This window comes from Apodemus sylvaticus, chromosome 4 (assembly GCF_947179515.1).
Source record: "Apodemus sylvaticus chromosome 4, mApoSyl1.1, whole genome shotgun sequence".
NCBI lineage: Eukaryota > Metazoa > Chordata > Mammalia > Rodentia > Muridae > Apodemus > Apodemus sylvaticus.
The window spans coordinates 112,764,400-112,779,759 of NC_067475.1; the positions used below are offsets into that span (position 1 = coordinate 112,764,400).

General features: G+C 43.3%; 1 protein-coding gene across 4 annotated transcripts in view; it reads right to left on the minus strand.

Annotated features, from left to right (window-relative positions):
- The window catches only part of Dclk1 (doublecortin like kinase 1), a 309,975-nt gene that overhangs the window by 7,284 nt on the left and 287,331 nt on the right, over positions 1 to 15,360 (minus strand). For 3 of the 4 annotated variants that reach the window (XM_052180494.1, XM_052180495.1, XM_052180493.1), the window contains exon 16: positions 14,510 to 14,623. In XM_052180494.1, the coding sequence (XP_052036454.1) occupies positions 14,510 to 14,623 (114 nt within the window). Of the gene's footprint in view, positions 1 to 9,682; positions 9,757 to 14,509; positions 14,624 to 15,360 lie in introns of all 4 variants that reach the window. The other variant, XM_052180497.1, reaches the window with a different exon arrangement.

A 15,360-nucleotide genomic window follows, 5' to 3' on the forward strand; every position in this document is an offset into this window, starting at 1 on the left:
AAGGAACAGGCGTGGCCTCGGCTCACACAGAATTGCTGTAGATAAAATTGGACGTCCTGAGAAGGTCTAAACAAGCAAGGCAGGCCTACAGAGGTCTGAGGTACCCTTTCTTTTTTTTCCTTTGTAACTTGATACAAGATAATGTTCGACAATTAAGCAGCCTGGAGCAGAAGGCTCCCGCCACAAGCCAGCTCCCCCTCCCTTCCTCTGGGCTCCTGCACCTCCCCCCAAGCGCAGCAATTCAGGGGCAGACTTGTTAACATGGACTCTGTGATTCTCAACCTTCAACTACTCAGCCCTCGGTCTCTCTTGGATGCCTAAGGTTACCTGCGTATTCACTGCTCTAAGTCACGTGCCACTGAAATGAGCCGACGCTACACAGACTGTAGTTGGCTCAGAGGCCGGTGGGGCAGCACTCAGGTTGAGCCTGTGCACAGACAGTCCCTCACCTTCACCTTCCTTTCCTCACTGACTTCCTTCTTAGCTCCTCTGTCTAGAGAAGCCCACCTGCCAGTCTCCCGTACTTAGTAGCTTTCTACACGGTCACCTTCCTAGGCGAGCCTCTGTGTGCTCATACGCTCGTGAATTTTACAACATTTCTTCGAAAGGTGTGTTGTGATCATATGTCCTGGACTAAGGGTCACATGGCAGTTTCCACTGGATTTACAGATGCTTAAGAGTGAAAAGAGCTGTCCAGGGCATCTCTGACCAGTGCTCTGTCTTTATAGGACTGATACTGAGGCTCAATAAGTGGAGGAATTTGCCTATATACTACACTAAGAGTTGGATGCCTGCCTTACACAAGGCCCAAGCAATGCATTTACTCTGTAATCTATTGTATAAGGATAGAGCAGAGTCTCCACATTTGCACTGCTCACTTCAACTCTGTTCTCATCCCCAGTAGCAGGGAGAAGACCCAGGGCCAGGGCCAGTATCCAAGACTATATGCTGCCTATCAGAGAAAATCATAGGGAACAGTAAATCAGGAGGTAGCCAGTCCAACCCACTGTGAATCTGGGGAACTGTGACCTTCTAGGTCTAGTGCTCACCACAGAAATAAGGGTTTCCTGCCTATCTGGGTCACAGAAGTAGTTATCAGTAACTATAACCACCTAGAGGGTATCTGTCTCCCTAAGCCTCTGTTCCCTGAGCCTTAGCACATTCTATTTAGAACTCCGTGAACCGTGGTTCATTTTAGGATTTTGTCCATACCCATTCCTAGTATGGTATGTAGTATGTTTACTGTGTGTCCAACACATGACTGTTCTCTCCATCTGACAGTCTGCGAAGGGCCATGGTCAAGTCTCAGATGCCTTCTCTGAATTCTCCACAGTTCACAGCACACAATAGATAGATACATTATGAACTCTGTGGTTATTGAAATATGACGAGTTTCAACAGAGGTCACCTACTTCCCTCTGGGGTACCCAGTCTCCAGTACATCCTGCAAGCAGCTGACAGGTCAATTTCCACAAAGTCCAGCTTATTTACAATTCCTCATAAAGTCTCAATCCTGGTCCCAACCTTTAATGGACTGACAGTAAAAATTTTCCAGTGTCTAGTTCCTATTATTACTCAAAACTGATTGGTAACATCAGTAGATCCACGGTGAATCTCTATCAGATAGTGGCTTTTCTAAAATAACACCTTTGTCCTGGTTACCTTAATCAATTCTGCGTTTGTTTCCCTTTGGACACCTGTCCACTCTCACACTGACTCTAGGAAAAGGGATCCTACACCATCTCTGAGAGGTGAAGCGGTGGGCTTGCTTCTAGAAGCAAACCTAAGCTGACAGGTTTGGGATAGATACCTACCCAGTCAACAGGGCACCTGACACTGTCTCTGGAAATTTACCTTCACACTGAATTCCAGTTTTCCAGATGACGGCTTCTCTAATCCTATATACCACATGATTTTGAAGTCAGAGACATCTCAGTGAGACAAGTGTGGAGGCCAGAAGGGAACTGGGCTTTGAGTGAGTTCTCAATCCACCTAATACCAAAGCTAGAAGCCACCACAGACATGTCTGGCTATGGGTGGCAATAAGTGTTGTTTGTGGTTAAACCAATCTAGCCTGGGCTTCCTTCCCACAACATCAAAGCAGTCACTGACATGTCTCAGACTTCACTTGGTTGCCCTCAGATCTGCCTCCTGGCTCAAGTTGCTCACCACCTGACACAACCTCTTCTCTTCCTAGCCCAACATATGCATCCAAGACCCAATCACAATTCATCTACTGTAGCACATCACCCACTAAACTCCTTCTGGCAAGAACCTTCTTGACCAAAGCTTTTGTTTTTAATTGCACGCTGTTCTCTTGCCACATTTTATGTGCAGATGTCTGGAAGTTAGTGTAAATTCCTCCGTGCTACAATCAGAAACGTCCAGAATACTATGTATCACATACTTCCCACCTAATCCAGAATTATTTCAGGTGATTATGTACTTTCTGAATAATATTATAAAACAGCAAGAAATGAAGAGTTACTACTTTGGAATCTAATGTATTTCAAACATGAGCAAAATTATTCCTGTATCTTATAAAATGATTTCCCAGTTATTCATGCATTTGCCCATTGCAGTGTCTGATCACAGTGAGTACTGCCTTTTGTGATTTCTTTAGAGTTTTAATTAGGGCCCTGAAAATCGGCACACCTCTCAGACATGGACCATTTACTCTTTACAACTGGATTCTGTAACCCCCTCGTGCATTTCAGAACTGATGGAGTCAGCAAGGAAACAGAACTCCTCGGAGTGATGTATTCATAGCAGATTGTCATGCAAACGTGAACAAACTAGAAACCCACCTAGAAGCCCATGAAGCATGATTTGTTCTCTGAAATTCTGTGTCACACTTTAAACTCCAGGCCATTTCTGAATGGCTGGGAGGTGGTTTCACTTATTCATTTATTTTGTATCACTCATACTAGATTCTCAGATATCAGATAGTCTCAGTGTCTCTTCCTCGCCACCTACCTTTGCAAAGTGAATGTGTCTTAAGGTGTGGGCTGAATGTCCCATTAACACATAAGACTTCCTGACAGATTTATTTTGTAATTTATTCTGCTCAGTGTTGGTGGTTTTGCCGGATCCAGCATGTATAGACTGCTACTGAAATCCCAAATGTCTCCTTGGAGATTCTCCATTCCATTAAGAGCCCCTAAGAGAATCTCAAGACTGTAGTATCACATTTTGATGTTAATTTCCACAGGTTAGAGGTGAGCAGGAGCCCTTAGGATGCCAAGGCTGATCAGTGGTAACTAAGTATGATTTACTTCAAATGCATGTATGTCTCTGTCCCCACTCTCTGTATGGCGGGAGGGGGGGGAGCTTGGTTGAAAAAAATTATCATTGGAAAATGAAGTGATGCAGAGAAAGAGACTAACATAAGCCCGTCCTCTATGGAAGAACCACCACAAAATGTTAGCTTTTGACTCTGACAAAGCCTCTGGCTGCAGGTGAGAGATGGTTGTAATATGCCGGTTATCACAGCAACTCAGGGACCTGAACACAGCATATATAGCTGGGAATATAAAGGAATTAACATCTATCCTGTCTCTGAGCCTACCACAATACCAGGAACACTGAAATGTAAGGAGACCCTAACCAGAAGAATTATTTGGCCAATGACCTCTTCTATTGATGAAGTAAGCCTATGTTCTATGTTCTGTTCAGATCTTTTAAATCCTTGTTTCTGACGTTAAATTTGAAAGTACATACAAATGAACTTGAACTCTATCTGGTCCCTGTGCAGTGTTAAACAAGGAAATACCACAATATCAGGGGAAGCCCTGGCAAGATTCGGGAGTATGAATTATAGAATCAGCTTTGTCTCTGCTATTTGGAGGCACCACATATCTCTGTAAAGCCTGTCTTGTCTGGCAGCTTTAAGTTAATCCTCTAGGAAACAGCAGTGGGTCGAAGTTGGGAGAATTAGCTTTTGTCCGGGCCCAGAGAACGATGTGACCTTGGCCATGCTGTCTACGCCACTGTCTTCTAGATTCCATGAGCATGCACTACAGAGGGTCTTCCAATGCCGGAAGCCCAGAAAATGGTGTTCACCTATGGAACTCTACCAGAACGTTTAATATCGCCATCAATCTACTGTAATGGGCTGTGTTTTCTCTTAGCAAATAATAGAACTTACAGTCTACGGATCAAAAATATTTCTCTGCAATACAGGCAGGATTCGCAAGGGATGTACTTCATTTCTGTTGTGCAGCGATGTTTTCTGTCACGGCAGTAATTATTGGATTTAAGAAACTACATTTTTCAAAGGCGTAAGTGTTGATGACTTTCGCTCCTTGGCTTTTCCTAATTTATTGCCAGCCATCACAACGAGTCTTCATTTCATTAATAAAAGAACATTATTGTGCGGTTTGCCTTTTAGTCCATCCATTATTCATGCTACCTGGGAGGCTGAGGCATTAATCTCAGGAACCCGCTCCTTGCTAACCCTCACTCTGTAGGGACTAAGTTATAATTTGCTTGCCATTAAAATTAAACTAACAAATCGATCCGGGTATCCCTCCTCATTTCACTGTGTTTATTGTCGTGGTTAGTGCGGTTCTATTTTGTTTGGCTGTTGTAGCCTTTGGGGGGGCCTTGCCAGAGTTCCTGGAGATATAGAGTGGATTTTCACTAGCGTAAAAGTCACCATTAAAATAGCAAAAAAGAAGTTTGCACAGGAGAGAGCCAAACAGTATTCCATGTGACTTCCTCAAGGTGACTCTGAGACATTATTGCCCGTTTTCTTGGGAAGGCTGACCGAGTGCTTCTATCTCGATGCCGGCTATCTTGATCAGACACAGGATTTTGAGATTAGGAGTCTCAACCAGCCTGGCCCTGCCCACCTTCCTAGCCTCCAGCAGAGGTTACAGTGGTGGCCCTTGCATGGTGCTGGTCTCAGGCTTTCAGAGGGCTGAATTTACTTTCTTCATCTGCTCTGCAGTCCCTGGTTTCCTTATGGAAAAGAAACCGAACAGCCATGTGGATGTTCCTCATCCTAAGAGTGAGCTAATCAATCGCCACAGGCAGGGTTTATCCTAAGCAAATCTGTAAAAATGTAAGAACATAAACTAAGTCTTGCAGGTGTGTCAGGGGCTAGGTGGTTTTATTGCAAGTTCAATTTTAGCTGAGCCAAAAGAGTTATTTACTCCTGGGTTGTTAAAAATGAAAAACATAGAGAATATCTTAGACATGTTGTCTAATATATTGATATGTTGTCTGGTTGCTCCAACTCTTCCTTTTATATAACCGTGACAAAACTACATTCGACCTCAAAATTTCTTCTTTTGAGTTCAACTACTCATTTTTACTTTGGCAAGGATACCATTTTAAGTAAGTCCCATTCTTGTTATTATGAAATTTGCATTTTTAATAGATGGTACTGTTAGTTTAGAACTAGTCTTCACCCTTAAACACGGGCAGGGGTCAGGAGATTTCGCAACAGGACAAAGAGGCAAGTTTTGACCTTCAGGTCATGGTTCTCTGATCCAGCTTTTCACGGCAGGGCATAAGCAGCTACAGACAACATGTCAATGAGTGGATGTAGCTGTAGTCTATTAAAACTCTAAAAGTAAAATAAAACAGGAAGAAGGCTAGGTTCCACTCATTTGCTGCAGCCAGCAAACCCTGTCCTCAAGGACAGCATTTTAAACTTCATCGAGACTTTTTTTTAAAAAAAAAGTTTAAAAGAAGGGCAGTGAAATAAAAGTAGATACCAAAGAGTATTTAGTAGATACTGAATTGTCTGGGACCCCAGGGAAAGGAATTTGTACCCACTGGGGAAAAGACTTAGGCTTTGGGGTTTTCTTTCATTTCTAGATACAAGTTGAAGTTACAGAAAGACAGAAGAGGCTTCTGAAAACAAATCAAATGAAACAAAATCAAAACTAAACAGCCATCTGTGTGGCTTGGTGAACCATGGCCCACACAGAACGTGGCTCTCCCGTCCTGCATTCATTTATTTTTTAACTTAATTTTTTTTCTTGAGGCAGGGTTTACTGTAGAGCCCTGGCTGGTCTGGATTTTTCTACATAGACCAAACTGGCCCCAAAGTCATAGCGATCCACCCACTTCTGCCTCCCATGTGCTGGGGTCAAAGGCACATACTCTCACACCCAGCTATTCCTGACTTTCTTGCCACAGCAACAGCTATGGAGCACGCTGGCGTTTCAGAGTCTGGCCTGAGCCATTACTCAGGGGTTATTAAGGAACAACTGCTGGATCCAGTGCTCACTGTTATCTGGAAGCCTTTCTGTCACCAAAGTTCGATTGTTTTTAAAATTTGCCTATGACTCGCTGGATGCTTTAAACTCACCCTTCTGTTACAGAAGAAGCCAGGGCTTGGGGTGGGAGCGAGAAGGAGTGGTCAATCCCAGGCCGTTACAGGCCTATCTGCTGACCTCTGGCAGCCTCTGGCACTTAGCACAGTGCCAAGGCAACTGGGTACCAAGCAGGCCTCTTTGGGCAGAGGCCTGCTGCGCTCACAGTAGGCTGAGAATGCTATCTGGCATCAATAGGGACACTTCTTTCAAACCCGCACCCAGCAAGATACATTTAATAGATCCCGTTCCTTTTAACAGCCAAGCATGACGGCATTTAATAGCCTCCTAAAGCCAGCGCCTGGCTGCCAGGGCTCTGCCTCATTACTCACTGTTTCGGGAGGGGGCTGAAACCAATATGCACATTTCAGTCATGTCATGCCTCGGAACCCACCCAGCGTTTTGTCCTGTATCACCTCCATACTTCATCCTACTCAGCATTTTCAAAGAGCTTGCCTCCTGTGTTTGTTATTTTGTTTTTGTTTGCTTCTGTTTTTATTTAACCAAGTTACTCCATTTTGGCCATGGTCCTGGTCATCTGTATATACTTCAGATGCAGAAGTCTCTTCTGCTTGTTCTGGGCCTCGGTGCAGGCCATGGGGACATCTGCACTTGAGAGAGGTAGAAATGATGCACCTAGACCCACTTTGGCAGCGGGGAGGGAGGCATAGAGCAGGATGTATTTTCTTGTGACTTGCAGCAGGGAGAAGCAATGCTTCAGGCCTGGGGTGGGGGTGGGGTGGGGTGGGGGCTCTGGAAGATCCCAGTGAGCTTGTGAGCTTGGGCAAACGGGCTAGCCAGAAAATGCAGCCCTGGCTGTAGGGAGAAAGCAGAGTTGCTGAGAAAGAGTCAGGGGCGTGAAAGAGAGAAACAGGAAAAATGGACCCCCCCATGATGTCTCCATGACCGATAAAATGTCAATTAAGAGGTTCTCACCGATTTGGGGCCCCGCAAGGAGCTGGGTTTTAGCAGCTGACACCCTCATGTGAGCTACTTTGTACCTGCAAGTGGGACCCGGGAGTGCCCAGGCCAGAACAGTGTGACTAGCCACAAGCACTTACAAACACTAGGACTGGGACTGGGGTCCTTGGCAGGCAACAGCACTGACTGTTTATATCGAAGAGCTGGCCTGCCACTGTGGGTAGATGAATGCTCCCACTTCCATGGAGATAAAAGGGAAGCATTTGTGATCAGCAAGGAGAGCGTGTTCATTCTGGGGCTAAATGGCATTATAAAACTTCCTAATTAAGCATAGACGGCAATGAGATTTTAGTGTCATGTCTCCAGTTTAGCTTTACATACTGTGTACGCTGTTTAGCGCGGCAGTAACTATAAACATTGTTGTTACTGCCCCCAGCTGGAAAGCAGAGCGGTTTATGTGTGGAAGAAGAAAGAGATTATCTCCCATCTGCTCCTGCCCGTTACTCAGGGATGTGTCATTTTGTCTGCCGATGGGGACTGTCACTAGGCTTGCAGTCAGTCTTTTTAATACTGGGTCACACGTATTAATTATTGTGTGTACTTGACACTTTGCTTCTAGCCTTAACTCTGTAAGTTTTGTAATTCCTCAGAATGTTTCTTTTTCTGAGATTAGAGAATTTATGGATGCTTTTTTAAAAAACAAAACACAAATAAGGACAGATGTAATTAGACACACTTGAGGCCTGTTTTTCACTATTTATCAATTCTGCATGTAGGCGTCTGGCTGATCTGCCCCAGGACAGGACACGTAGGATAAGAAAGGCTGCATCGTGCTACGGCTTGATTTGCATAGCGTATGAAAGGGAGCAAGACTAATTACCACAGGTAGACTTCTGCTTAGCCTGTATCCGTGGCACAGAGACATGCTCTGGAAAGCGCGTGGAAGGGCGTGTCTCAGGAGTGTGCTCAGCCTGCACAATCTACTGGGGAGATCAGCATTTGTGAAGTGTGTACTCTTCTGCACTCTCTTCAGTATTGGAAAGTCAAAAGCTGGGTCTGTGTGCAGGGAACTCATCATGAACTCCCCCTCCCCCAGAGCTAATTTGCTTAGGTAAATGAAACACTAGATGTGGCATCCCCTCCCTCCCTCGGACCAATCCTGAACGCACAAAGAGCCTTTTCTGGAAAGTCCTCTTACTGAGCCTGGGTGTTTTCCTAGGTTAAGCAGACCTAGAGATGATCCTGACCTTATTACATTTTGGTTATTTGTCTGAATGTTCTGCTTTTCTAAGCCCTTTGTTTTGAGACCCTAATTATAAAAGATAATTAAGAGCGATAATCAAAGGAGAAATGTATATGTATTATATAAAAAGTATATATGCCTCTATATACACATGAACATTTTTTTTGGTAAATCTTGGTAGTCTGATCTGTGAGACGGGGTCAGGCAGACACTGTGCTGCACCAACCAACAGATACTAATATTTGAAGACAAATGCCAAAGCTGAGGGGCTTTTCCTGGTGAGTGCTACATCACGGAGCTTTTACCTGGAGATCATTTTGGAGACATTAAGGTGAAGAGAAGTTCCCTAGAACTTCTCAGAGTTCATTTCTCAAACCATCGCAAGCCATCTTGCTTGTGGGTAACTCTAGAGAGATACACACACAATGCCCCTGGCAGGAGATGCCAGCGCCATTGACTGGAATCGGAAATGAGGGGACAGAATTCATAAGCTGGTTAAACAAAGTCACACTTCCCATAGACCCCCTTGCTCAAGCAGATAAGCCAACTAAAGAGTCTGACAATTACAAAATTCGGAAAGTAAATTCATGCAGGAGCTAGTACACAGAGGGAGCCGGGGGCTGGGGGAGGGGAGAAGGGAACGGTCAAACAAAAAACGAAACGAAAAAGGTGGAGAACTTGGAAACACAAGCTTATCAACACACACAATGCATTCTGTAGCCCGCTATACTGGGAGGCATTTCTACTGCTAAGGTGTAAATGCATTGTCTCATCATCTGAGAAGGTTAAGGCTGGGCTGGGTGGCTTTAAAATGACAGTATATACTTCTATAGAACACACGCTGAAGTGCTGCTGCAGCTCCATTTATTACAGGGCAGGAGAGCACTGATCAGCACCAACAGGCAAAGGCCTTGGCATCAGCACGGAATATACTGTCCTTTTAACCGTAAGGGGAGATCGATACTGAGCATGTGCGATGGACAGAAAGCTGGCAAATGTCAGTGTGAAGGATGGGTGAAAAAAAGGGATGAGGGGCGTGGCATCTCAATCAAGATTAAAATGAAACCGATAAAGCAGCATATGGACTGGGTAACAAATCAAAAACATGTTTATCCACTGGAGGAACTGGTAAATGGAGACTGCCAGCACGTTGCCATGGAAACACTGACTGTTGAGCTGCACCATCTCATACCTTATCCAATACATTCCTGGTTGCTGGTAGTAGTCCAAAGACCCTGATCTCTTGATGGTAAACCCGTGGTCCAGCTGAGCAGAGAGAAATGGGGCAACTCAGTGGATCGACATTGTGCTCGAGAATTAAGACTCCAGCCCAAGTTCTTCATTAGCTACGTACGTATACACAGTGGTGAGGCCTTTTCTGCAGAGCAGCTAGCTAATAGCATAATCTGCACACTGAGAATAAAATAAAAATAAAGAAACACAGATCCCTTACGAGTATCCTGGATGCCAATTTGTTAGATCTGTCTGTCAAACAGGTTTTAGAATATACATTTAACCATGTCCTCAATTTCAAAATAAATTACCTTCTGTTATATAGTAGAAAATATAGTTAAACTGAAATCAGTGTTAGTCACTGTGAATACACAGATGGGACACCTCCCCAATAAGACCCAAGAGGCTTAATCTCACAACTTTATAATTATGAAATAAAAGAGGAAAAGAATGAGGTTCGAAAAGGGTAGAATCATAAGCATTTAGACTTAAGAGATAGTTTATATATATGTGTATATCTATATATACATATATATATATTATTCCTGAACTAAAGAGATGAAATAGTATAATTTCTCTGGGAAAACAAAATTAAATAGAAAAAAAAAGAAAAGCTTTCTGTGTGCATTAAAAGCACATATGTACAGTTAAGTGTTTAGCGTTAACAAAAGACACAGCAAATGCAGCACATGGTAAGTTCCCACTACTGTCCATTCTGGAATAAGATGCTAGCTTTTGGCTACTTGGGGATAAAAGCCTCAACTCCCAAGTCCCACTGCTTGCCTGAGCCCCGCTCTGCCCACCCAGGATGCCCCTTGCTTTGGAAGTGAAATTCTGGAGTTCTTTCAAGTGTCTCACTGATGTGATGCTCCTGACAGATTCTACTTCCAATGCACAAAAGGCATTTCAAAAACATGCCAGGGTACTAGGCATTTAAACTAGAAACCACTCTGAGATTTGGTGTTCTGATTGGAAACTAGGCTATACCAGTGTTCAGAGAAAGCAACATGAGGTTTTAATCTTCAAAAATGTATTATTTCTTTTCTTTAAAAAGATTTGTAGCACACTTGCTCTCAGGAAGGTGGTAGGCTGGCCACAAAGAGGGCGACAAGTTACTAGTTCTTTAGTGCCATCTACAGGCAGACTGCCAGAGAGCAGGGCGCAAGGGCTATTGAACCAAGCTTCCCAGTACCACAATTATTAGCTGATTAGTATGGATTTGTTCAATTAGACTGAAATGCTCTATTTGCATGAGCAAAATTCAAAAGGACGATGTTAAAGCATTAGGAAAATTATCAGCTAAAACAATAAACAGCATTAAATGGGGAAAAAAATTGGAAGTGGCATCTTAGTCCTGGGTTTTTCATCAAGCTGTGCAAATCTAATCATGCCCCTCCCCCTCTCAGCTCTCAGAGAGGCCACCGTTAAAATGTCATCTCTAATTCCACTTTATGTCTATAAACTGTATTTTAATAACCTTTTGTTTCCTTTTCTCTTCTCCTCTCTCTCTCTCTCTCTCTCTCTCTCAACTTGCCCAACTGCTATGAAAGCTGGCAGGACAATGGAATCCTTACCAGAGGCAGAATACCTCAGTTTCCTGGACAGCCTCGGATGCTCCTCTGACCTCACTGCCTGTCTCAGCAATGCTCGATCAACACCCCCCCTTCTTTCAGAACAGCCGATGACTCCCAAGAGCTCCAGTTGATAATTGCTCTCCCAGCCAACCTGGGACCTTGTGGAGCCTTCATGTAAAGCCATTGTTGGCCTTCTTTAGGTCTCAGGAATGTTTTGGAATGAGAAGGAGTGCGACACAGGGGCATGCGTTCCCGTGTGGGTCAGAAATGGCACTTGTGAACAGAGGGTGCTCGCTGAGCCTGTGTGCCCCTTTGTTCTTCTGTCTCTCAAGAAAGAGAGCATGCCAGAAACTCCTTTGTAACCATTGTTGCTTTATGCCAGGTAGATTTCTGACTAAAGAAAGATAAAGTCCATGTAGAGACCAATGGCATACCTATTTGTTTCCAGAAAAGGAAAAGGAAAAAAATCTATAAACTGATACTCCAATCTAATTTTTAAAAAAAATTCCAGGAGTGCACACAATTAAAAATAAAAAGACTATGTAAGATAAAGGTAATTTAATGTCAAATTCATGGCCTCCCAGGAACATATATTGCTCAAGGGGAAAAATCTGCTTGAAGGAAACATTTTTTTTTTACTTTAGTTTATCAAACAGAAATAATCACCATGTCATATTTATTGAAGACATTCTTATCATGGGGGAATAAAACCAGAATTATTAAATTGTCAAGTGACCTTTATAGACTATACCATTCATAAAAGGTATATATTTCTTCTTCCACTAAAGTCCTGTCTCACAAGAGAGCACTGCTTTGTAGTTACACTCAAGAGTCTGGAAGGGAAGATTATTTAATGATAGGGCCTTTTTTCTCGTCATAAAACTGCTACTAATACTTAGTCTCTATACTTAGGTTCAGAAATAAGTTTGTGCAATTTGCCAGTGTTATTCTGAAAGCAGAAAGCAAGTCAGTTATATTTGTCAGCTTCTAATTTCCAGCTCCGCCTCACGCCTTGAAGATTCCCAGGGGTCCTCATAGAAAGCAGAGATGCTGGTGTGGGAAAAGCATCCTGGAGGAGGTGCATAATTGCAGTCCCTTTCTTTTGACATTGATATTTTTTTATACTTGTGATTTGAATGACAGGGGTCAACATAAAGATTATACCTTAGTGCTTTGTAATGCCTAAAGCACCTTAAAGACTCACTGAAATCATGTGTAATTCAGAGTTATGGAGGGGTTAGATTGCCATGGAAAATATGTCAGAGATAAACTGAGACCTCTGTATTCAAAATAGCATTCATGACTGGCACAGTGACCCACACTCAGGAGACTGAGACAGGAAGATAGCTTCAAGTTTGAATGAAGCCAGCGAGGGCTACATAGTGAGTTCTAGGTCAGCATAGTGTACAGGACCAGTAGCAAAACAAACAAAAATGAAAGAAAACAATCACATTCAAAATGGTATCGTCCTGAAACTTAGAAACAGTATCAGTGACCATTGATATTCTGTTGAAAAGTTTTGATGAAGTTTTAAGAAATTCATAAATATTTGGTTTCAGAATTAATCAGTGTCAAATTAAAATAGGATTTGCTCTCAAAGATGTATCATTTGCTAACTGGAAAATGACACAGAAGTTTCTGTCCATAGTTATTACAGGACTCCCAGAACACTTTAAACCAATCATTACTGAACAACTAAGGCAAACTTAACCAAAGACCAATTAAAATGAAATTATGGGGAAAAATGGCCCAGGTGGAAAAAACACTCTCTGTAACAGCCAGGAGCTCCAAGCAGGAGCAGGAAAACATTTCTTTTTTGTGGACAATGGTGTTGACCACCCATTCCAAAATGGTGGCCCACCGGAGCCAAAGCTTATGGAAGACCTATAAGTAGAACTTTGGTTTAGCTGTGTTTCTGCAAGAGATAGAGGCTTGCAAAAATTCCTGATGGATGTTAGCTGATGATAAAGAATGCTGACGTTCTGGAAAACATGGAGGACAGTTGCTATCCCCCCCCCCCACTAAGTTGTGGAAAGAGATAAAGAGAGGCCAAAAGAACAACGTGAATGTGTAAAACCTCAGCACTGCTGAGGAACATCCCAAAGAGTTTACATTCTATGGATAACCATCCGTTTACTCACGAGTCATCACCCACTGAATGTACTGAAAAAGGTCCCTGGAGGACTGTGAGATCCGAACAGCACATCTCTGTGCCTCTTGCAAAGTGAGGAAGTCCCTATCAGACACGTCTTAGCTTTGGCACTCTAGCAAGATCAAAACCCGGAAGAAAAGCAGAACACCGAAACACCGGTAGAAAGGATTGAACACTGACTGCACACTGCGCATGAGCAGAGTAGCAGGGCTGCCCGCAGGGTGAATGCTCTCCCAGGATTCCCTATCGTCCTGTCTCAAGTTCTTTGTTGAGAAAAGGGAAACAGCCCGAGTGGGTCTCACACCGAGTGTGTGGCTAAAGCGTATATACTCTGGCTGAAGAGGAAATTGTTAAAAACTAAAGTTATGCGAAACATTGATATATGTGCCCTCTAGAATTTGACACCAGGAAGTTTGAGGTTTTAGTATTCCTTAGACCAATTTAATCTCTGTTAGAGAAGCTATCAAATTACATATAGTGTATGCCTGTGTGTGCAGAACAGGAAAAAAATGCAGGTCAACCTCATCAAATAAAATGGTGAATGATAAAAGTTGTCAACTTAACACACTTCTAAGGAGCGAAACCTTGTGACTTCACTTTCCTGCAATTTGCTCCCTGAAAAATCAGTGCTGCTTTCTGCTCTGTTTTGGCTTTCATCTAGATTTGGTGTACACGTCTACGTGGCTCCAGACTCTCTCTGCTACGGTACCTTCCTCTCAGAGTCCCTTTCCTTCCAGGCTCTAGTAAAAGGGCACTGAATGCTTTACCTGAGAGTCAAGAAGTTTACACTGGCATAGAGTCCAGTTTGGGGAGAGAGTGTTTTTTTTTTCCTTTTTCTTAAAAAAAAATCATGAAATTAATATATGCTGCTAGATACCCTGGAGGTATTGGATAATGAGGCACCCAGGGAAATAATCGCCCCCCCCCCACACACACACATCCTCCACTGCTGTCTAAAGAAATGACCCACTATGCTATCTCTGGGAGGAATCTCCAGGGAATGCCTGTCTCTCGGGAGGGTTGCTTTTAAAAGTTAGAGGTGGATATTTCAGATGCTTACTGCTATTACAGAAACTCCAGCTGCTGTGCTGCTCGGCTTGGGGCCTGTGTTGAAATGCTTCTTGATCTTGCCAGCTACTGACAGCTGATGCTCATTTTCTGGGAGACCATCATCCTGGAGAATAAAAAGAGCGAGAAGCAAAGAAAAAAAAAGGTGAAAGTGAGATACTCGGAAGTGAGGTTAAAAATCTCTGAATCAGGTCGTGATCTTAGAACTGGAAGAGGTCAGAGACCAATCAACCAAGATTTTCTCAGGAAGCTGTCATTAAAGGCCACCCCCTCCCTCACCCCATTCACTATCTTCATTTTCTGTCAGCATTTTAATTGCTGGCCCTATACCATCAGACCCTTGGAGGTTTGTCTCCAAAGCCAAAATCTTCTGACTTTGGTTTCTAATAAAATCTATTTTCAACCTTGGCTCCGTGGACATATATTCAAGGAAAAGATAATATGGCCAACCCTAAACACTCCAAAGTCAGCGTGTCTTCTGCTCCCTCCTAGCCCCTGATTATGATCCAAAGCTAAGGAGACCAGCAGACCTGGCCTCCTGCATAAGCCATAAATTAAACCTTTTTTTTTTTCTATAGCTGCTTAATTGGCCACTCTAAAATCCCAGACAACCCTCTGGGCAAAAAGTTTTTCCACAAGTTTTAAATCCTCTTTACTGCCTTCAAATCATCTGCAATTATGACTCTGCCATCATGACACAGGCCATGTTAAAGCTCCTTTTAGCTAAAACTTCTGCTCTCTGCAGAACAAAGCAATCCTCTGGACTACCTACCGGTGGCCAGGAGTGTAATTATGCCTCACCACTTAACTAGTTCATGACCGACACAAGGCTGCATGATCCTT